At 43.6% G+C, this 23,831-nt stretch overlaps 1 protein-coding gene across 2 annotated transcripts in view; it reads left to right on the top strand.

Moving 5' to 3' along the window:
* The window catches only part of suz12b (SUZ12 polycomb repressive complex 2 subunit b), a 68,407-nt gene extending 48,537 nt beyond the window's left edge, over nucleotides 1-19,870 (top strand). The window contains exons 11-17 of one of the 2 annotated variants that reach the window (XM_078225819.1): nucleotides 2,881-2,969; nucleotides 3,738-3,881; nucleotides 9,330-9,487; nucleotides 10,652-10,850; nucleotides 11,541-11,620; nucleotides 12,763-12,864; nucleotides 18,892-19,870. In XM_078225819.1, coding sequence (XP_078081945.1) covers nucleotides 2,881-2,969; nucleotides 3,738-3,881; nucleotides 9,330-9,487; nucleotides 10,652-10,850; nucleotides 11,541-11,620; nucleotides 12,763-12,864; nucleotides 18,892-19,237 — 1,118 coding nt within the window. In that variant the 3' untranslated portion in view covers nucleotides 19,238-19,870. The remainder of the gene's footprint in view (nucleotides 1-2,880; nucleotides 2,970-3,737; nucleotides 3,882-9,329; nucleotides 9,488-10,651; nucleotides 10,851-11,540; nucleotides 11,621-12,762; nucleotides 12,865-18,891) is intronic. The other variant, XM_078225820.1, reaches the window with a different exon arrangement.
* The last annotated feature ends 3,961 nt before the right edge of the window (nucleotides 19,871-23,831 follow it).

Raw genomic sequence — 23,831 nt, 5'->3', positions numbered from 1 at the left:
GGCTGAATGGCTATTCCTGCTCCTAAGTCCTATCTTCCTATGTTTGCTTGACTGTACAAAGCTAGGTGGGAATATAAGCGGTAAGGAAGGTGCAAAAGCAATGCAAAGATGCTGCACAGGACTATCGACAAATTGGGCAACAAAGCAGATGTATAATGTGGGCAAAACTTGAGTAAAACTGAGTGACATGTTTCTCTATACATGAGTGTGTATATGTTCAGGAATTAAAGCTAGCAGAATGTGATAAATTTGGGTATGAGAATTGCTGTTGTATTTCATCTTGCCGATTGAACCCCACTTGCAGCTTGTTTGTGCTTTATTGTTAACAATTCGCTCTGTCTGAAGCTCATTTCATCTTTGAATTTGAGTGAAATTGAATTTAGATCTTAAGCCAATTCAAAGCAAGTGTTGGACTGGAATTTTCCATTCTTGGGACCTTTGTTGTAGTTTTAAATCAGTGTATCATTGTCCAAATGTTGAATGTTTGTGAAGCAGCTGTTCTGTGTTCTGTGCTCCATGCATGAGAAAACCATCATTGAAGACTTTATTTAATGAAGCATTCATAGTGGAGTGTAGAAAAGCTATAATATTCACATCATTCAATATACTCTCTCCAGTCTCAAAGAGATTTTAAGAAATTTTAACAGTAGAATCCTTACCGTGCGGAAGAAAACCATTCGGCCCATCGAGCCTGCACCGACAACAATCCCACCCAGGCCCGATTCCCGTAACCCCACATATTTACCCCGGGGCACTAAGGGTCAATTAGCATACCTAATCCAATCAACCTAACCCGCATATATTTGGACTGTGGGAAGAAACCGGAGCACCCGGAGGAAACCCACGCAGGCACGGGGAGAATGTGCAAACTCCACACAGACAGTGACCTGAGGCTGGAATTGAACGCGAGTCCCTGGTGCTGAGGCAGCAGTGCTAACCACTGTGCTGCCCTAAGTAAAATTAATCTATATATCCATCTGAATCTGGTGAGCATTGGAGCTGATTTGCTGTTGAGACTTTGTGGGATTTTAACTGCTGTCTGGATGATCTCAAGTTGTGACTGATGATGGGTGAAATTTATATTCTCTGGGAAGTCTGTTAATTGGCTTCACTGCACATTGTTTTTCATTGTCCCCTCTCTCCAGTTGGGTTGTAGGTGTGGTCATTGAGCAACTAAAATTTATACAGCTCTTCTGTCTGTTTCAATTATCAAAGCTCTGAGGAATTCTGTTGCATATGTGGTCACTGGGGAGAAATTGACTTTTTAGGAACCAGTTTAAAGAACAAAAACTCTGGGGTAGGTATAGCTTTAGACAGGGAACACAATCACTCTACAATCTGCTATAGCCCCAATGTATGTTATTTTTTGCGCAAATTACATTTAGTCAAAGTTTTACAGCTCAGCTACAGAGGCTCTTCGGCCCATTGTGTCTGTGCCAGTGATCGAGCACCTACCTATTCTAATCCCATTTTCCAGCACTTGATCCGTTACCTTGTTTGCTATGGCATTTTGAGTGCTCATCTAAATAGTCCTTAAATGTTGAGGGGTTCTGCTTCTACCACCCTTTCAGGCAGTCAGTTCTAGAATCTCACCACCCTCCGGGTGCAAAAGTTTTTCGTCAAATCCCCTCTAAATCTATGCCCACTGGTTATTGACCCCTTTACTAAGGGCAGAGTTTCTTCCTTTCTGCCCTATCTATATCCCTCATTATTTTCTACATCTTAATCAGGTTTCCCTCCACCTTCCCTGCTCAAAGGAAAACAACCCCCGTCTATTCAGCCTCTCTTCATAGCTGAAACACTCTAGCCCAGGTAACATCCTGATGAATCTCCTCTGCACCCTCTCTCGTGCATCATATCCTTCCTACAGTGTAGCGACCAGAACTGCGCACAGTACTCAGCAGTTGCCTAATGAGCGTTTTATACAGCTCCATCATAACCTCTCTGTTCTTTTATTCTATGCCTCAGCTAATAAAAGCAAGTATCCAATATGCCTTCTCAAACAACTTATTTACCTGTCCTGCTGCCTTCAGGATCTATGGGCATGTACCCCAAGGTCTCTCTGGTCCTCTGTACTTCCCAGCATCCTGCCGTTCATTGTGTATTCACTTGCCATGTTAGTCCTCCAAAAATGCATCACCTCACACCTTTGAGGGTTAATTTCCATTTGCTGCTTTTCTGACCTTCCGATCAGCCCATTTATATCATCCTTCAGGGTTCTCCTCCTCAGTACTTACCACACCAATTTTCGTGTCATCTGCGAGCTTACTGATTACACCCCCCACATTCACATCTAGTTCCTAAATATATTTCACCTCTGTCAAGTCTCTCCTCATTCCCCTATCCTCTAAAGAGAATACCCCAGCCTTTCCAACCTAACCTTGTGACTAAAAAGAAAACCCATCTGAAAGCCAATGTCGGAGAAACAGCAGTGAAATGTAGATCCGATCGTGGGATCGTTTCAATCATGGGAGATGGGTGTCTGGCTGGGCTGGCATTTATTGCCCATCCCTAGTTGCTCTTGAGAAGGTGATGGTGAGCTACTGCCTTGAACCACTGCAGTCCTGTACGGTGGGTACACCCACAATGATGTTTGGAGTTCCAGGATGTTGAAGGACAAATATTGGCCATGATACTGGGGCGAGCACCCCTGCTCTTCGAATAGAGCCACAGGATCTGTCTCACAAACCTGAGAGGGCAGGTGTATGCTTTATGTCTAGTCTGAAACATGACACGAAGAATTGGCTACATAACATCATCATTGAAGAGCAACTGGGAATAGTACTTTTAAATAAACCCACTTGAAACAAGCTTGGCCAATATCAGCAGTGTGTGAATGAGAAATTACACATTAACGCTCCAATTTTTTTTAATGCACAGCTGTAAAAGATTCTCTGACAACTGAACTTCAGACTAAAAAGGAGCAAGTTTCAGTGGAGCCACGACAGAAATTAAGGATATTTTATCAGGTACAGTAATGTTTGTCATGCATGAAGGTTGTTTGCTGCTTCATCTCAAAGGATTTCCCCCCCTTAGATGTATGTAAAAGTGCTCACCAATAGGCCAATGGCAATGTTTCAGTGGTATATAAAGCAGTCTGTCATTTGACAGACCCCACTACTTACAATTTGACTGGTTCAGTTCATATTTGATTAATTTTGATTTCTGCCTAGTTAGTTAGACTTATCCAAATTGGGACGGCATGGTGGCACAGTGGTTAGCACTGCTGCATCACAGCTCCAGGGACCTGGGTTTGATTCCCGGCTTGGATAACTGTCTGTGTGGAGTTTTCAAGTTCTCCCCTTGTCTGCGTGGGTTTCCTCCGGGTGCTCCGGTTTCCTCCCACAGTCCAAAGATGTGCGGGTTGGGTTGATTGGCCATACTAAATTGCCCCTTAGTGTCCTGGGATGCGTAGGTTAGAGGGATTAGCGGGGTAAATATGTGGAGTTACGGGGATAGAGCCTGGGTGGGATTGTTGTCGGTGCAGACTCAATGGCCGAATGGCGGCCTCCTGCACTGTAGGGATTCTAAATCCAACTATTTGAAATTTCTATCTACTGTAATGGGCCATGTATTTTATAGGAAAGAAAAAATGGGAGTCAGTGTTTGTCATTAATTATGTAACTACCTGGTAGGTGAAGCAAATTTCCATTTTGTTTACTATAAGACTCTTAAGAGTTTTTGATTTAGTTGAATCTCGTCAGTCGTAATTAAACTATTTGCATTTATTTTTGCAGTTTCTTTATAACAACAATACACGCCAGCAAACTGAAGCCAGAGATGATTTGCACTGTCCTTGGTGCACGCTGAACTGTCGGAAACTATACAGTCTGCTTAAACACCTCAAGCTTTGCCATAGCAGATTTATCTTCAATTATGTGGTGTGTGCTCTTTATTGAAACCTCTTAAACAGAACTTGCAACTACCTGAGAGTAGTCATGGTATTGTCGGTTGTTTTTCTTGGCAAGATTTATTCCTTTCTTTAGATATCAACAAGTCAGTTCACAACTTTGGATTTGATCCCAAGATGAGCCACCAACCTCAATTGTACTCTCACTAAGACCACATTTCCACCTCCAGAACTTTTGCCCTTGTCTTCAACTCATCTGCTGCTGAAACACTCATTTGTGCTTTTGTTACCTCGATTCGACTATCCCAGCACATTGCTCACTGGTTTCCCACATTCTTCCCCATGTTCTAACCTCTACTATCCAATTCTTTGCATGCAGCCCCTATCTTTTAGCAACAGATCTCATTCCCTTATCTGTGCTCATTGACCTACATTGTCTCCTGGTCTCATTGAGTTTGAAATTCTTGTTTTTTCAAATCCATCTATGGTCTGCTGCTCTTGATCTCTGTAATCTCCTACAGCATGCAACCATCTGAGGCAAGAGTGCTTCAGTAATTCTGCCCTAAGGTGCATTCCCAATTATAATTGCTCCAGCATTGATGACGGTGCCTTCAGTTGCCTATGCCCCAAATGTGAAATACCGTCCCTATATCGCTCTACCTTTCCTCCTTGAAGACACTAGGTAAAATTTCCTTTGTGGTTTGGTGTCATAATTTGTTTTATAATGCTCCTGTGAAGCACCTTAGGATGTTTAATTACGCTAACGGTGCTATATAAACACAAGTTGTTTTCCTCATCTGGTCCCCTGTTCCAAGATATAATCAACCATGATTAAGTGCAGAGAGATGGTTGACTGGCAGGCACTTTAATGCAGGAATCGTTCGAAGGAACATTGGCATTTGTAATACGTTGACTTGGCTGTGATCAAATGACACTGCATAAACCTGAAATTCAACATGGAACTTCAGTAGTCTTTATCCAAATGGACACGTTGCTGTTCCTTCACTGTCACTGAATCAGAATCCTGGCATCTCTTCCCGAGCAGCACTGTGGGTGTACTTGCAATGCGTGGACAGCACTGCTTCAAAATGGTGTCTCATCACCACCATGAGCAGATCAGAATGGGCAACAGGGGTGATGCCATTAATGTCCACATGAATCATTAAAGGAAAATTCAGGAAGCCCCAGATTTTCTCTTTATTTATTTTATTTATTCAAGTTTTGTTTATTAATCACAAGTAAGGTTTACATTAACATTGCAATGAAGTTACTGTAAAATTCCCCTTGTCGCCACACTGCGGCGCTGTTCGGGTCAGTGTACCTAACCAGTATGTCTTTCAGGTTGTGGGAGGAAACCCACGCAGACACGGGGAGAGCGTGCAGACTCCGCACAGACAGTGACCCGAGCCGGGAATCAAACCCGGGTCTCCGGAGCTGTGAGGCAACGGTGCTAACCGTACCACCCCAATCTAATCCAGGTTTAGATACTTAGAACATAGAACATAGAACATTACAGCGCAGAACAGGCCCTTCGGCCCACGATGTTGCACCGACCAGTTTAAAAAAAAAAAACTGTGACCCTCCAACCTAAACCAATTTCTTTTCGTCCATGAACCTATCTACGGATCTCTTAAACGCCCCCAAACTAGGCGCATTTACTACTGATGCTGGCAGGGCATTCCAATCCCTCACCACCCTCTGGGTAAAGAACCTACCCCTGACATCGGTTCTATAACTACCCCCCCTCAATTTAAAGCCATGCCCCCTCGTGCTGGATTTCTCCATCAGAGGAAAAAGGCTATCACTATCCACCCTATCTAAACCTCTAATCATCTTATATGTTTCAATAAGATCCCCTCTTAGCCGCCGCCTTTCCAGCGAAAACAATCCCAAATCCCTCAGCCTCTCCTCATAGGATCTCCCCTCCATACCAGGCAACATCCTGGTAAACCTCCTCTGCACCCTCTCCAAAGCCTCCACATCCTTCCTGTAATGTGGGGACCAGAACTGCACACAGTACTCCAAGTGCGGCCGCACCAGAGTTGTGTACAGTTGCAACATAACGCTACGACTCCTAAATTCAATCCCCCTACCAATAAACGCCAAGACACCATATGCCTTCTTAACAACCTTATCTACTTGATTCCCAACTTTCAGGGATCTATGCACACATACACCTAGATCCCTCTGCTCCTCCACACTATTCAAAGTCCTCCCGTTAGCCCTATACTCAACACATCTGTTATTCCTACCAAAGTGAATTACCTCACACTTCTCCGCATTAAACTCCATCCGCCACCTCTCGGCCCAACTTTGCAACCTGTCTAAGTCTTCCTGCAAACTACGACACCCTTCCTCACTGTCTACCACACCACCGACTTTGGTGTCATCAGCAAATTTGCTAATCCACCCAACTATACCCTCATCCAGATCATTAATAAATATTACAAACAGCAGTGGCCCCAAAACAGATCCCTGAGGTACACCACTTGTAACCGCACTCCATGATGAATATTTACTATCAACCACCACCCTCTGTTTCCTATCCGCTAGCCAATTCCTGATCCAATTTCCTAGATCACCCCCAATCCCATACATCTGCATTTTCTGCAGAAGCCTACCATGGTGAACCTTATCAAACGCCTTACTAAAATCCATATATACCACGTCCACTGCCTTGCCCCCATCCACCTCCTTGGTCACTTTCTCAAAAAACTCAATAAGGTTAGTAAGGCACGACCTACCTGCCACAAAACCATGCTGACTATCACCTATCAATTCATTACTCTCCAAATAACTATAAATCCTATCCCTTATAATTTTTTCCAACATCTTGCCGACAACAGAAGTGAGACTCACCGGTCTATAATTCCCGGGGAAGTCTCTGTTCCCCTTCTTAAACAATGGGACAACATTCGCTAACCTCCAATCTTCTGGTACTATACCAGAGGCCAACGACGACCTGAAGATCAGAGCCAGAGGCTCTGCAATCACTTCTCTTGCCTCCCAGAGAATCCTTGGATAAATCCCATCCGGACCAGGGGATTTATCTATTTTCAGACCCTCCAGAATATCCTGCACATCCTCCTTATCAACTGTATTACTGTCTATTCTACTCCCCTGCAACCCAGTGTCCTCCTCAGCTATATTCATGTCCCCTTGCGTGAACACCGAAGAGAAATATTGGTTCAATGCTTCACCAATCTCCTCCGGTTCCACACATAACTTCCCTCTGCCATCTATAACTGGCCCTAAACTTGCCCTAACCAACCTTCTGTTCTTGACATACCTATAGAACGCCTTAGGATTCTCTTTAACCCTATCCGCCAAAGTCTTCTCATGTCCCCTTTTAGCCCTTCTAAGCTCGCTCTTCAACTCCCTCTTAGCCAATCTAAAGCTTTCTAGTGCACTACCCGAGTGCTCACGTCTCATCCGAACATAAGCCTCCTTTTTCTTTTTAACCAACAAAGAAACTTTTTTGGTGCACCACGGTTCCCTAGCCCTACCAATTCCTCCTTGCCTGACAGGGACATACCTATCACAGACTCGCAGTAGCTGCTCCTTGAAAAAACTCCACATGTCGGACGTTCCCAGTCCCTGTAATCTCCTAGTCCAACCTATGTTTCCTAATTCTCTCCTAATAGCCTCATAATTACCCTTCCCCCAGTTAAAACCACTGGCCCGAGGTTCATGCCTATCCCTTTCCATCACTAAGGTGAACGTAACCGAATTGTGGTCACTATCACCAAAATGCACACCAACTTCCAAGTCTAGCACCTGGTCTGGCTCATTTCCCAGCACCAGATCCAATATAGCCTCACCTCTAGTTGGCCTGTCTACATACTGAGTCAAAAAACCTTCCTGCACGCTTTGAACAAAAACTGACCCCTCTAACGAGCTAGAGCTATAACAATTCCAGTCAATATTAGTCAAGTTAAAATCCCCCATAACAATTGCCCTATTACTTTCACTCCTAAGCAGGATTGACTCCGCAATCCTTTCCTCAACCTCTCTAGAACTTTTAGGAGGTCTATAAAAGACTCCCAACAGGGTGACCTCTCCTCTCCTATTTCTAATCTCCGCCCATACTACCTCAACAGATAAGTCCTCATCAAACCTCCTCTCTGACACTGTGATACAATCTCTGACCAATAATGCTACCCCTCCCCCTCTTCTACCTCCTTCCCTACTTCGACTAAAACATTTGAACCCCGGGACCTGCAGCATCCATTCCTGCCCCTGCTCTATCCATGTCTCTGAAATAGCCACAACATCGAAGTCCCAGGTACTGATCCACGCTGCAAGTTCACCCACTTTATTGCGAATACTCCTGGCATTGAAGTATACACATTTCAAACCCTGCTCCACCCCACCACTGCAATGCCGTGCATTGCAGTCCCCATCCATGCATCCCTCACTTTCAGCCCCACTACTCAGGATCCCTCCCCCCCGCCCCCCCCCCCGAATCAGTTTAAACCTCCCTGCATGGCCTTAGCAAATTTACCCCCCAGGATATTGGTCCCCTTCTGATTAAGGTGTAGACCATCCTTCTCATAGAGGTCACACCTTCCCCAGTACGAGCCCCAATTGCTTAAGTACCTGAACCCCTACCTCCTGCACCATCCCCTCAGCCATGAATTCAAACCTTCCCTCTCCCTATTCCTCTCTAAACTATCCCGTGGTACAGGCAAGAGTCCAGAGATAACCACTCTGTCAGTCTTGGCCTTTAGTTTCCACCCCAACTCCATAAATCCCTGCCTAATATCCCCTTCCCCTATCCTCCCTATGTCGTGTGTCCCCACATGTACAATAACTTGTGGTTTATCTCCCTCCCCCCTAAGAGTCCTGAATACCCTGTCAGACACATCCTGGACCCCAGCCCCTGGTAGGCAACACACCAACCCTGAGTCCCTACTTTGAAATGTCTTACTGATTGCTGTGGATTCTTGCCTTGAATAGGATTGAAAATGATGCTGCTTTGCAGTTTAGGCATCTGATAAGCTCTTGATATCTAATGCTTTTTTTTTGGTTTAAGACACCAATGGTTTAATCCAAATTCCCCGTTGTGTGGGAAATCTGAAAGATGAGCGTTGAAATGGCTGTAGCTTTACTGGGTATGGGAATCAATGTATATATTTGTACTTGATAAATTGGACAACTTTGAAACTGGGTTAAATTGCCCTGTAGAGTGGTTGATGGATAATATTTGCAAGTTGGCATAAGTGCATCTATATTGCCATACGAGTTATGTATGTTTGAGATACAAAATGGTTTTTACAGTGGCTGCTGAATGGAAATAAAAGCAAAATACTGCAGATGCTGGAAATGTGGAATACAAACACAATGCTGGTTAAACTCAGCAGATCTGGCAGCATCTGTGGAGAGGAAAAACAGATTAACATTTTGAGTCTGTAGGACTTGTAATAGTCTAGAATTCTCCATGATTAGCTCATCTGTTTATTTTTGTATTTCTCTGCAGCCGCATCCTAAAGGTGCTAGGATAGACGTTTCTATCAATGAGTGTTATGACGGCTCGTATGCAGGAAATCCTCAGGATATTCATTCCCAGCCCGGGTTTGCCTTTAGCCGCAATGGCCCCGTGAAAAGGACGCCAGTAACTCACATCTTAGTCTGCAGGTAATACTGTACAAATGTCCCCCTTGCTTCAGAGGGACACATGCAACTTGCTGCAGAGGTGCAGCAGTAATTCTTACTATTATAATCATGCTTACTATTTGATGTTCTGACCAGCTGATTGGAGAACTGCGTTGCATGTGGCCATTGGCATTGTACAAGTGACTTGATTACATGTTGGAGGGCCGAAGGGCCTGTTCCTGTGCTGTATTGTTCTATGTTGCAGAGCCATGAGGGTGGCACACACTGGCCCCATTAATATGCTATCTCTTTAGCTGTGGACACTAATGACTGGGTGTTTTCCTGTCAGATTTATCCAGCAATAGTGCTAAGGAAACTCAAAATAGGATAAAACAATGTGTTGGAATATATTATCCCACTAAAATACTGCTGCCTGTTCTTCGGGTCTCATGGGCTGTTTGTGACCCTTGAGTCACAGTGGTGTAAACTAAGTGAGTGGGGGAAGGCAAATATTTTCCTAGTAAACTTCTGGGGAACTCCAGTGTGATCATCCCAGAGCTTTAAATTATAGGGTAATCAAACGACAAGGAGTGAAATCTATTAAGTGGGATTATGAGATGGCTGCTATAACCACACATTCTAAGTGTCATGGTCTCTTTGGAGTGTTCCGGATGAACCTGCGGATTAAATAACCAGGTGTTGGGTGGGCAAGTGAAACATGCTGCCTCTATTGTCTTGTTTCGGCCCAGTTGAGCAGGGAACTTTGGGGAATAGATGTGAACCTTCATTGGCATTTGGGTGCACTAGTGTAGTGTCATCAGACCACTTCTGAGACTCCCATTGGCTTGTTTGGCGGCACCGTGGTGTAACAGCAGAAAATATCAGTGTCAACAGGCAGTGAATAAATCTCTCGAGCAGGGGATGGAATGATCAGCCCCTTCAAAACCCGGGCTATATTTGGGCCTCCTGATCTCTGAAAATCTTGAGATGGTAACTTCAAGCAAAGGAGGCATATACATGTTGGTACATGTATATAATTGAAATAGCAATAACAAGCAAGTATGTTAATATCTTTACACAAACGTTTTTGGGGGTGGGGGTTAGATGAAACATGTTTCCTGTCGGTATAAAACATTTAACGTATATGTAGATTCGAAGGTATCCATGAAGACCAGCCCATTCAACTTGTTTCCTAATTTTTTTAAGGCCGAAACGCACTAAACCCAGTCTCTCTGAGTTCTTGGAGTCTGAAGATGGGGAAGTGGAGCAACAGCGGACCTACATCAGTGGCCACAATCGCCTTTATTTCCACAGTGACACCTGTCTCCCCCTTAGACCACAGGAGATGGATGTGGACAGTGAGGATGAAAAGGATCCTGAGTGGCTGAGAGAGAAAACTATTACAGTTAGTATTCAATGTTTTCCTCCCATCAGAATTTGCGGCTTGGTGGGTGTGGGTGGTACTGAGATTGTGAATTGGTTTTCATTGAATTTCAGGGAAGAGCCACAGAGTCCCTACAATGCAGAAGGAGGCCATTCAGCCCGTACAGTCTGCATCAACTCTCCAAAGATGGCACCTGTTGTGCTCTGCTGTGGCTAATTTCCTTTCTCCCCTCCCCTTTTTTCTTTTGAAGGTGGTACCACGCTGAAGATCTGGTCTATTGCTGATACCTTGATCCATGTGTCAGATGAACATTTGGTGAGGGTAGAATCACAACTCTGGCCCTGTCCTCCTTCAGCGTCTGTGAAGGGTTCATTGCCTGACCTCCAGCTGCAGAAGCTCCAAATGAATCTCTGGCTCCCCTCTGTCGCTGGAGTGAATTGTCTGATCTTTCAAAGTTCAGCTAATTGGTATAGGCTGGGAATTGAACCTGGGTTCTTGATGGGTCTGTAGCACTGCAGCAAGGAGTTGATTGAACCTCGGCAATATAAACTCTTTTTGTCCAAATTACATTAACTTAATTATAACCAAATTTGGTTTGATTCATACTGTTAGGTTTTTCCTAAGGAGACATTTGTCGTGCTGGCATTAGGCACATTTTACAAAAAAAAAAATTGAATTGGTGTTTAGTCTTTGATTTTTCTTTTATTGTAGCAAATCGATGAGTTCACTGATGTTAATGAAGGAGAGAAAGAAGTAATGAAACTGTGGAACCTGCACGTTATGAAGCACGGGTAATTTTTGGATCTTTTTACACTCTGTTGGTTGGGCTGTTTGCTGTAGGATAGTACTGGGCTGACACTTTCTGAAGCCAGCATGAATTCACTGACTGCTGATCTGGATGCAACTTGAATTCAAGCAAATTACTGCAGATGCTGGAATCTGAAACCAAAAGAGAGAATGCTGAAAAATCTCAGCAGGTCTGGCAGCATCTATAATGAGAGAAAAGAGCTGACGTTTCGAGCCTGGATGACCCTTTGTCAAAGCTAAAAGCTTCTTTTCTCTCCTTACAGATGCTGCCAAACCCGCTGAGATTTTCCAGCATTTCCTCTTTTGGATGCATCTTGAATTGTTTAATGTTTGGAAAAACCCAGAGATGAAATTATTCTATTGTTCTAAACTTGCAAAGTATAAAGTTCAACAAACAGCAATACTGAATACAATTTTGTGGTAATCCAGGCCTTTTTGATGAACAGGTTAAATGTTTTGCATTTAGCCATTAGCTTGAATATACTCTTTGTTTCAGCTGAGGCAGTGATTACTGTGTTCAAAGAGGAATTGGATCAATTCCTAATTCGGGAGTGTGGAGAGAAAGGAATAAATCATAGAATCAAAGAGTCTTTACAGTGCAGAATGAGGCCTTTTGGCCCATTAAGCCTACCCCGACAATCCCACCCAGGCCCTATCCCTGTAACCCCATGTATTTACCCTGTTAGTCCACCTGACGCTTGAGGGGCAATTTAGCATGGCCAATCAACCTAACCAGCACATCTTTGGAGTGTGGGAGGGACCCAGAGGAAACCCACGCAGACAGGGAGAACATGCAAAATCCACACATACTGACCCAAGGCTGGAATTGAACCCTGGCCTGTGGCGTTGGGGCAGCAGCGCTAACCACAGTGCTACCGTGCTGCCCATAAAAGGTAATAAGGTAGAGAATATCTGCAGCTGCTATATCCCAGTGTAGTATCATATCCTGATTGATGAAAAGAACTGCATTGAAATAGGAATCACTATATCAACAGCATGAAATGTACTTTTATGTAGTGCCTTACAAATTAACCAGTTATTTGCGGAGGATTTTGGTTATTTCACCAGAGGTAGAGAAACAGGCATTACCAGTGGTTGAGTGGAATTGAAAAGCAATTTTTTTCAGGTCCTGCTATATTTTAGTGAAGAACAGGGGATTATCTTGGACCAACGTCCCTCCCTCAACTAACAGCCAAGGACCTCAACTGGTCACCTCAGATGTTTGTGGGTTAGTCCTATGTGCAAAATTGGCCTTTGTTTTTGACAGAATGTAGACTGACTATATTTAAATTAGATGTTTAAACGTTTATTTGTTCTGAATCAGAAATAAATGTTTGGCTGAGAGAGCCTTAACTAAGACTCTAACTGTGTGTGTGTGTGGGCCTGTCAGTGCACACATCAGTCATAGATGCATTACGTCACGGAGGAGGCCATTGGGCCCATTGAGCCTGTGCTAGCCCTATGCAGAACAACCCAGTCAGTCCATTTTCCTGCTCTATCCTTGAAGCCCTGCATGCTTGTTTCCCTCATGTATCCATTTAATTTCTACTGCCAAGACAGAGACCCAATTCAACACCTGTACCATTTCCTCATTCTCTTGATAATTTCTGCTATTTCTGCCTCTGAGGAAGTAATGTTTACTTTTGCTGCTCTGCTTTCCATAAATGTTTTTATTGAGTGTTTTCCATTTTACCACGATACAACAGATCGCCAAAATCTAGTACTGTACAGAGTGATCATTATTGCACATGTATATGTGGAAAAGATCAGCAAATACTCATACAAATGGTCTGTCGTTGTTGGATAATGAAAGGATACCAGAAAGAATGGGGGATCTCAGGATAACTTGGAAAAAGCCATGAGCACATAACACCATCAAAGACAGTTGCATAATATACGGCATTCCTCATGGGATAAAATGCAACAAATTGTGACGTAACTCATCATCCCGTGACCTCCAAGCAATGCCATTGGTACAAGGCATGGTGTGGCAATGTATACACTTGTATAAAGGAGCCAATAAGCCAAGGATTCTTGCACCGTGCAAAGATTCACAACATCACAGATCGGACTCCTCTCCAGCCATATCAGAGGCACTGTTCAGGCCCCACCATCATCAGAAAATGTTCCACCAAGGGAATCCTACCGACGAGAAGAAACTGTCAAGGCACCCATTGGTATCTTTTGGGTGGGGGGTGGTGAAGATACAGTTCTACTCCTGATAAGACGAGGGAAAAACACTCGAATTAAATATAGCAAATCAGAGCCTGTATCAGCACCTCGCCTATCCAGATAGAGGAAACCCTGGAGAGAGGGGAACACTAGGATTAGCCAATAGATGCCAGACATCTAGTAGTGTATACTTTTGCATAAAAGATACCCAGAATAGCGTAACCTCAAAAGAAACAGCTGCCCCAGAGGAGCCCAAGCCTCAAGAAGGACAACAGTCTGGAAATCCCTATTATAAGGCCACTTGGAGGAGGGTAACCTATTCCTCCATCGAGCCTAATCTCCAACCAAAGACTCTTTAAACAAAGCTCAACCGAAGCACTTAGACTTGCACTTTGAGGCCAACAGGATACTACATCCCCAGGGCAACCAAGTTTTAGGAAGGAGAATAGTCCAGAACCCCCAGCAGGGGACATTGCGGGGGAGGGTGACCTACTCCCCTGTCCAATTTGCGCTCCACCTGACCCGGATAAGTTAGGACTGCTAACCTCCTCAATCGAGCTAAACTAGGATCAATGATGCGGTAGAACAAGGGCTGACAGGCCAAGGGTATTAACATTACTCTTGCATGTTCGAGCAAAGCAAGCTACCGCTACCTCTAAGCACCCAAGAGGTGCCACTTGGGCCTTGCCATCAAGGAGATTCTACCCATTTCCCCTCATCAAAAAAACCCCAACAACAGAATATGTGCACCATATATATTCTGTGAGCCAAGTAATCAAATGTTGCAACCTGCTCAGCCAAGTAAATATAGAAGACCAACTCAGGAAAGACTAGATTTCGAAGGATTAGCTGACCATGCCCAAATGTGCACCGTGCATATTTTCCTCACCAGAGGTGCCGACAATAAAAAGCACCCAGTCTTTTCCACGATACATGATCTGTTTGTACCTTCATGAAAGACGAGCAAGGGTTCCTTAATCCCAAAATAACTAAAGAAAAACGCGGCACCAAAGTTCTAAAGGGGGTTTTCCTTCACCCACGATGAGGACTTATAAAGCCATGTCGACCACCTCTATACCAAACCCATCTTCCTGACACCCTGCAATGATGCTACTCATCTATAAATAAAATGAAGGGTGCCAATAAAATGTACTCCAATGTAAATGCAAGGATTACAGCACCCCAATGCGCTCTATAGAAAGGAGACCCACAAACCATCCCCCAAACAAGGAAATCTCTCCGTATTGCAGGCAGTGAAACCTAAAAATTAGAATTTGACACAGAGCCAGAAGCAAGGTGGCAGGTCCCCTTCCCCACCCTGCTTCCCCGCTACCACACGTCAAAACCAAGATTGAATGCAGATGGTAATGCATGTTAAACTAAAGCCACTGGAGCAAGCCAGTGAATGAATATCATCAGAGAAGAAATGGGAAATCCTGATTTTTGCAGATAATAGGCCACACATTCCTCTGCTCAAATATCATACACCTGTATCAGGGTAAAACTCAATATCATAAAAGCCAGGAGTATAATCACAAGGGAAAAGCTCAGGATTAAAAATAAACTGGAGGATAATATAACTATCCATGGAGCTTGAAAAGGCCAAAGCCATGACAGAATCGTTGAGCAACATCCAGGATTCATCCAGAGTTTCACTGAAGCCTTTACATCTCGGCCATGTCGTTATCCTGATGCAACCTAGGTCCCAGCAGGTGGCGAAAAACTGTCATGTCCGGTCTCTCGAACTTGGAGCAAAAGACGACGTCAGACCAGTGGTCGGCATGTTTGAACATCCCCAGGCCTTGAAGACCAGATACAATGTACTCCATCAAACTCAAAATGCCCAGCCCTCAAATCGAGATTGTGAAAGCATGGCAGACAGTTTTCCCATTCGGCCAGGAATTCATCTCCAACTCCCTTTGGGAGACCGGCGGTCTCCTCCTTCCCTGGTTCCACCTCCCTGAATCAACCAGGATATTCAATGTACTGCGCTGCAGGATTTCCAAGTACTGACGGTGAGCTCCCACTGAGGAAACTGCATCTTCGATTGACCAGATTCCCTTCTCTTTAGAATGTTATCTGACCGTAAACTTAAACCTCTCCCCAGGTACTTTATTTTAGTATAACAAACTAAAGGGTGGGAGTAGACTCTCATTCACTTGAACAAAATCTTTGCTTTATTCAACACTTTAGGTGCCAAAATTCATAAATTCACAACAGTTGCAACACTTCCTGACTCGATATCAGATCGCAACTTAGCTGAAAATGAATACTACCCCGGTTTGAGTAAACTGGCCATGTCAGCTCCTGATGTAGATCTTCCCTCGTGGTTCTTTGTCTTCTCTGAAGATGTTCCTCCAGGACACACGTGCAGTGGCTGGTCTAGAGTTCTCTCTGTAGACAGGCTCAAACATATCCCTTTCAACCCAAACTTTACCAGTCTTCCAGAAAGTTCTCTGGCATTCATAATAGCACCGGAAACTGATCAGTGTTTGATCATGGCCAATGGAGCTCCTCGTAAATGATTCCATAATATTCATCCCAAACAGCACGTAGGGCACACAACCTCATCCATATATAGACATGTCGCAAAGCTTTGCCAAGAAGTCTAACATAACCTAAATAACTGCCCTTATTTGGTCAACACAGCAAATGTCAGGCCACAGTACACATGGCAGGTCAAGACTTGCAGCAGTCTTCTAACCTGCATCTGCGTTTAATTACAACTTGACCAAAGTTCCCAGTGTGCCTGACTCTCATTGTCACATTTGCTTTTACCGTTAATATTGCTGTTGTTGGCCATCGGCCACAGATATCTCTCAGCTCATCAAAGCGAGCACCGATAGTCTGTACCGGGGAGCCAAGATGTCATCCACAACTTTACTCACGGTGGCAGTCATCATCTCTATGCCAATGGCACCACTGAAGTGTAGGTCTGTTTACCAGCAAGACCGCCTCTGCAAACTGGTTTCCGCCCCAGCCGTCTCCAACTGCCTCAAACAAATAAATATCTTTTGACTTGGCTCCCTATCATCTAAATTTAGCCAGGATCTTCCAGGAGCATTTACACATCAGGATCAAATTGTTGTGGGTTCTGTATCAGGATTTTTAAAAAGATGAGTAGTGATGGAAATGCAGCTGCTCCCATCAAAGCTCTTCGTGCAGGTGTTGCCATGGAGAATGCACCAATTAATGGTGACTGACTGTAAACTGCAAAGCATTGTTGGAAAATTTAAACCAGACAGCTTGACCCTGGTCAAGGCATTGCCCTGAGGAATGAACCAACATTTGGTTATTACTTTGGCTGAAACAGGTGCAATGTGTGTCTGTGTTCTCTCTGTCTGCAAAGAACAGGGTCCTGTGTACAATATATATAGCTACCAGTGCACACATGTGCCCAGTCTATCTCCAATTACCCAGTAAGGGCAATATATCTCAAAAGATTGAGCAACAGATGAAGCTATGCAGATAAACAAGTAGTATTTGTCATGAATGGGAGGCTGCCGTCAAGCCAAAAAGACTTCTGCCTAATTTATATGAATTTCATTGAGATGCCAGGTATGTAGGCTGTACATCCCAAGGACTGGCGGATCATATCAAACAGGATGTCCCTTCCATAATTTGCACTGGGCAATGTACAGACCAAAAGCCCCAGCTTGCAAAACTCAAAACTGTGTCCAACATTAGACATGATTTTGTCAGTATAATTTTTAAAAGATTGTCAATTGGGCTTGCAGGTGCATTTGCATTCTCTAGAAGTTACAGATATTAATGCACAGGGCCCAACATGTACACACCACCTATTTCAGCTAAATAAAACAAGAGATACTGGTTCATTCCTCAGGGCAATGTTTGACCAGTCAGAAATGAGCTGCTTGGTTTAAATTTTCCAACAATGCTTGGCAGTTAACTTTCAGTCACTGTTAACTGGTGCATTTCCATGGCAACTCTCCCAATCAGAGTCCATTTGGCAACCAATTAGCACTCGTGTTGCTTCCCCAACATTGGCATTCTTGTGATTGTCCTGCTGGGTGCAAGACAAAAAGCTTTGACAAAATGTCTTTTTTCAGCAATATTTATGAAAGCTCTTGCAATCTAAAATCTAAAAGGAGGTCAACTGTAAGTGTTAACCTTGCAGTATGTTGTAGAATCCCTACAGCGCAGAAAGAGGCCATTCGGCCCATTGAGGTCTGCACTGACAACAATCCCACCTAGGCCCTTTCCCTGTAGCCCCACACATTTACCCCGCTAATCCCTCTAACCTACGCATCCTGGGACACTAAGGGGCAATTTAGATGGCCAATCCACCTAACCCGCACATCTTTAGACTGTGGGAGGAAACCGGAGCACCCGGAGGAAACCCACGTAGACACGGGGAGAACGTGCAGACTCCCCACACAGCAACCCAAGCCGGGAATCGAACCCAGGTCTCTGGAGCTGTGAGGCAGCACTGTTAACCACTGTGCCACCACGCTGCCCACATTTAATGTGATTAGTTTGCTCTTCCTCATTGACTAATCTGCTCTTGATAACTCTGGAAAGAGGAATATTGTCCTGAACCCCAGAAGTTGTGATGCAGGGCTTGTAATATTCACAGCAAACACAGGATCTCATTTAATGCCGAAAGAGCCACCCCCCCCCCCTGCCGCCGACTATGTGCTGCTCTGGTGTCAGCCCAGAGTGGAGTTTTAATCCACAGCCCCCTCACAGAGATGAGAATGCCACCGACTGAGCTGAGCTGGCACTTCAGTTGTGATTGCCCCACTTGCCAGTTGTGCTTTCACATGCACTAACCTACTTCAACTAGCGTTTGGACGTCACCCTGACTGCTCCCTGTTGTGGTACTGGATATAAAAGCCTGAATGTCCAAATTTTCCATTTCTGATCAGTGTTGTACCAGCTGATCTCAGCCAGCTCAGCATTTAGTGTTAGTCAAATCGCGTGTCCCTGAAATGAGAGGGGAGTAAGCTATGACCCCTGCTGGAAAGTGCAGCTTTAGATTCAGTTGAGTGAATTGAAGCTTTCTGTTCTGTAAGCAGTAGATTTTAATAAGCTCTTTATTGCTTTCTTTTTTATTTTGCAGGTTCATCGCTGACAATCAGATGCACCAATCCTGCTTGCTCTTCGTGGAGACTTGCGGACCAAGAATAGTTGAGAAAAACCTCTGTCGGAACTTTCTGCTTCATTTAGTTAGCATGCACGACTTCAACTTAATTAATTTAAACACCATCGATAAAGTAATGGCCAGGCTCAGCGAGCTGCAGCAGAAGCTACAGAGAGATCTTTCTGCTTTAAAACTGAGACAGGAGCCCACAGGCGAGAGCCGGCCGAACAGCGACGACCGTGGTACGGGCACGAGAGACAGAAATTTAAGCACTGACAGTCTCTCCTCAGGAGTCACCAAACAGAGCAAAAGGCATAAGCTCTGAAACTAAACCATTTACCCTGTCTTTCCTCCCTCTTTCCCCCCTTTTTTTTTTGCCCACACCCCAAGCTGCCTCCCCCTTCCCCCTCCCTTCCTGGACACAGTGGATAGTCACTGAGGAGAGAAGGGGCAAAGCAAGATTGTTCCATAAACGTCGTAGTTGAAAGCTACGGGAGCTCCACATGGACACTGGGTTAATCAGTAACAGTGAAACAAGGCAACAGTGTTGTATTAAGATTCTTTATTCTTGTAAATGTTGGTGTTGAATTAATTTAGTGGATGGAGTACAATTTAAAAGGACATTGCGTTCACCACAGTAAACTGAACAAGCACAGTTCAGCTCGCTGCAGATGTTTTTTTGTGCAAAATCATTCTTTCTAGAAGATTTATTTTGGCTACAAAACCAAATCTTTCTCTCAACATCCGTATTGGCAGTTTAAAAAAAATATTGTTTAAAATTTTTCTCTGAAAAGTTTTTTTTTGTCAAAGAAGCCGCAAAAGGATAGGGTTTTACTTTACATTCTCCATTTTTTTAAAAAAGCATGTACTTTAGATGAAGTATGCTATATAAAACCATGAGTGTAAGAAAAACCTTCTGTAAAAAAAAAAAGTGCAATTTAAATAGTGGATGAAGTTTGCGTGTATATATCTCACGGTCTTAATCTCCTTTTGACACAGGAGAGCACTTCTCTGTTCCTGTTTGGAAGGATTTTTTTTTTAAAGTGTCTTTATATTCTGTTTTAAGATAACGCTTTTCTTTCCGTACACCCCTCTTAAAGCTAGTGTCTGTTCTAACTGGCAGGTCTGTGCATTTGTTATGTTGCTTTCTGGTCAGATCCACGGATGTGCGCACGGTTAGTGTGTTTCATCTGCACTGCTGCTCTTTAATGGCATTGGAGGGGGGGGGTTACACTTTTTTCCCCTGCATTTCACCAATGCTTTGTTCTGAATACATCTTTAAGACTGTCTTATTGACAGACACTTTGGTAAAGGTATGTACAGGGGAGGGGTTGGGTAGATAGCTTGAGCATTGGTGTGTTGTTCCAGGGGTTGGGGGTCAAAATACACAGCAAGACTGGGCCAGGAATACTTATTACACTCTTTATGCAATATTCTTAGACACTTTTTTTTTATTTTCCTGTTATCAACACACAGGGTATTTATTGCAGGGGACACTTAAAAAAAAACAGAGATGGCTAGAAGGTATGTATTTTACGCAGTATTTTACCATGTTAAAGCGCACAATCATTTGTGCAAGTAGATCACATTTTGGAGCAATGTAAATGTTTACAGTTTTTTCCAATGGAAAGCGATTTTTTTTTTTCACTACTGGTTCAGTACCAGGGATGCAGGTTTTTAAACTCAGAAGCACTGTGGGCCGAGTGACTTGATCACCTCGGGTGTTTATTTTTAAAACTTCCATAAAGTGTGCGTATCATCTTTTTTTTATAAAAAAGAACTTATTTAAAATAAGGGGGAGATGGGGCTTCTGTTTACCAAGCTAGAAATTTTTTATATCCCACTCGAGTCATTGAGTTTTCCCGGTGTTGACAGTATGCATTTCTGTCAGAATCTTTTTTTAAAACATGTTCTTCCCTTTATCTCGAAGAGTGTCTGTGTAGCCTGTGCATATCTTTTCCATGGCTTTGAACTGCTAATGCTGCGCACATGTAAATTAGGGGGTTTTTTTTTGTATTTGGGTTGGGGGTGCTGTAGTGTTTTCCTGCTGCTAATGTCTCTATCTTAGCAAAAATAATTCTACCCTCCTGCCGCACATGCTGGCATGATCTGCACAATTTGACATCCCGAGATTTCGAATTAATGCTGGAAATTTTGGATTTCGTGAAATTTTACACTGACTTCCTTTTAAAAACAAACCCGCACTTTCCTCTTGGCTTTTGTAACCAAACTGGTCATTGAAATGTTAATGGGTTTTTCTATTTAAAAAAAATAAATAAAAATAAGTAATTTTCCTACTTCAAATTGCCTGCAATTGCCAACCTTGCAAAAAACAAACCTGTTTAAATTAGGATGGTAGTTTAGAAACTGAGGTTTAAAACTTATCTGATGAAACTGAGCTCCAGTAACCCTGGGATGGTGCAGTGATGCCGATATCAATTTGTGGGGTTTGAACATTCTGCTTTGTAAGTAAGTTGTCGAGGGAAATTCAACAAGGCTGATACTGGATTTTGAAGAAATAAGTCGGAGCTGCCTTCAATTTTGCTGCCGCCTTGTTCATTTCTGCTCCTTGTGCTTGGAAGAGTACCAGGGAATGAGTGGTACAGACAAGCTTTTGTCTCACCTTTTTGGTAACTGCAACACATTCACACACTTCCTCCCCTTTTCAGCATTAAGTACAGAGCTCTCTATTATTTCGGTACGCATGAAGTCTCATGAAGTATTTGCCGGTATGTATTGTATTGTTTAAGGGGTTGTGATAGTTTTCAAAATCCTTACCCAATCCCTGGGTCAGAAAGCTGTACTTAAATCACCAGAGATGTAAGCAGTCCAATTCGGTATTCCCTTTATTTTTTAAATTGCTTGTTAAGAAATAACTTGTGTTTGCTTGGTTCTTGCAGCTGGCAGTCAACTTGATGTAAAGAATTTACAGGGTCAGAGACAAATGGTGCATGCAAAATACAAAGTGAAAACTTGGACACAAAATTCGACACCTATGGCCGGAGGCAATGTGGGAAATGTTAAACTATCTTGACCCAAGAGATCCCCAGGTTGGGGTGTCAGAGGTTTACAGCATGGAAACAGGCCCTTCAGCCCAACTTGTCATCGTTTCCCTTTATTTAAAAACCCCTAAACTAGTCCCAATTGCCCACATTTGGCCCATATCCCTCTATACCCATCTTAGCCATGTAACTGTCTAAACGCTTTTTAAAAGACAAAATTGTACCCGCCTCTACTACTACCTCTGGCAGCTTGTTCCAGACACTCACCATCCTCTGCGTGAAAAAATTGCCCCTCTGGACTCTTCTATATATCTCCCCTCACCTGAAACCTATGCCCTCTAGTTTTAGACTCCCCTACCTTTGGGAACAGATATTGACTATCTAGCTGATCTATGCCCCTCATTATTTTATAGACGTCTATAAGATCACCCCTCAACCTTCTACGCTCCAGAGAAAAAGGTCCCAGTCTAACCAGCCTCTCCATATAACTCAAACCATCAAGTCCCAGTAGCATCGTAGTAAATCTTTTCTGCACTCTTTCTAGTTTAATATTATTTCTATAATAGGGTGACCAGAACTGTAGACAGTATTCCAAGTGTGGCCTTGCCAATGTCTTGTACAACTCCAAGACGTCCCAACTCCTGTAGTCAATGTTCTGACCAATGAAATCAAGCATGCTGAATGCCTTCACCACTCTATCCACCTGTGTGACTCCGCTTTCAAGGAGTTATGAACCTGTACCCCTAGATCTCTTTGCTCTGTAACTCTCCCCAATGCCCTAGCATTAACTGAATAAGTCCTGTGATGTTTGTATGCAGACATATTTAACCTTGCTACCTTCCCTATTGTCATTGCTGCAGCCTTTTTTTACTGTCACTTTACTGTCTAGTGTGCCTCTCCTAAATGGTTGCTATTCCTGTACGTTTTTGCAGCCCACTGCCCCTTTCAATGTCCACATATATGTATGTGGATTATGGTGATTAAGAGCAGGAACTATGAGGTACCTTCAGCTGCGAATATCCAGGATGCATTGGCCAGTCGTCCTTCCATGTACAAACTCACCTCAGGCCAGCAATCCAACTTGGGACCTTGCCAAGCTGTGTTGCTCAGTAACTTGAAGGTGTTGATGATGTAAACTGAGTGAAACTTTTTTTTGCTTGTTTGGGGCAGTTGGTAGTGTGAAGTAGTTCTTTAATGTAACTTGGAAAGGAGTGAGTGCCAGTTCCATTTAGTGAATGAACTTCAGTGTAATGAAGTCTCACAATGGATAGTACGTGCAACATTGCCGCATGAGGGAAAGGCACAGATTTGAGAATGGATTGAGTTGCTGCATTTGTGCAAGTAAGCAGATGCTCTATTTTGAGCAAAGGTGCTCACCTGCTCAGAGTATTTGAGAAGCAGCTACGGTTATTTGTTGGAAATGAGATGAGCAAACCACATGCACATTAAAATGTGCTACTAAAGTAAACACAGTAAGAAGTTTAACAACACCAGGTTAAAGTCCAACAGGTTTATTTGGTAGCAAAAGCCACACAAGCTTTCAGAGCTGCAAGCCCCTTCTTCAGGTGAGTGGGAATTCTGTTCACAAACAGAACAGAATTCCCACTCACCTGAAGAAGGGGCTTGCAGCTCCGAAAGCTTGTGTGGCTTTTGCTACCAAATAAACCTGTTGGACTTTAACCTGGTGTTGTTAAACTTCTTACTGTGTTTACCCCAGTCCAACGCCGGCATCTCCACATCATGACTACTAAAGTAAGGCAGGTTTGCGGTACCAGATCTTCACTGAACTAAGAGACACAAGAACATGGGGCTTTCTGGTGTGAAGGAGTCCATTGTTTTAGTCTGTTCGTGCGAGTATCGTGCCTTTGGGTGGTGGACAAGTGAGTGATTGAAATGCATTTAAAAATGACACTTTTT

This window comes from Mustelus asterias, chromosome 12 (genome assembly GCF_964213995.1).
Source record: "Mustelus asterias chromosome 12, sMusAst1.hap1.1, whole genome shotgun sequence".
In the NCBI taxonomy this organism is placed as follows: domain Eukaryota; kingdom Metazoa; phylum Chordata; class Chondrichthyes; order Carcharhiniformes; family Triakidae; genus Mustelus; species Mustelus asterias.
Note: the sequence above shows the minus strand (reverse complement) of the source record. Positions and strands in the feature narration are given on the sequence as shown.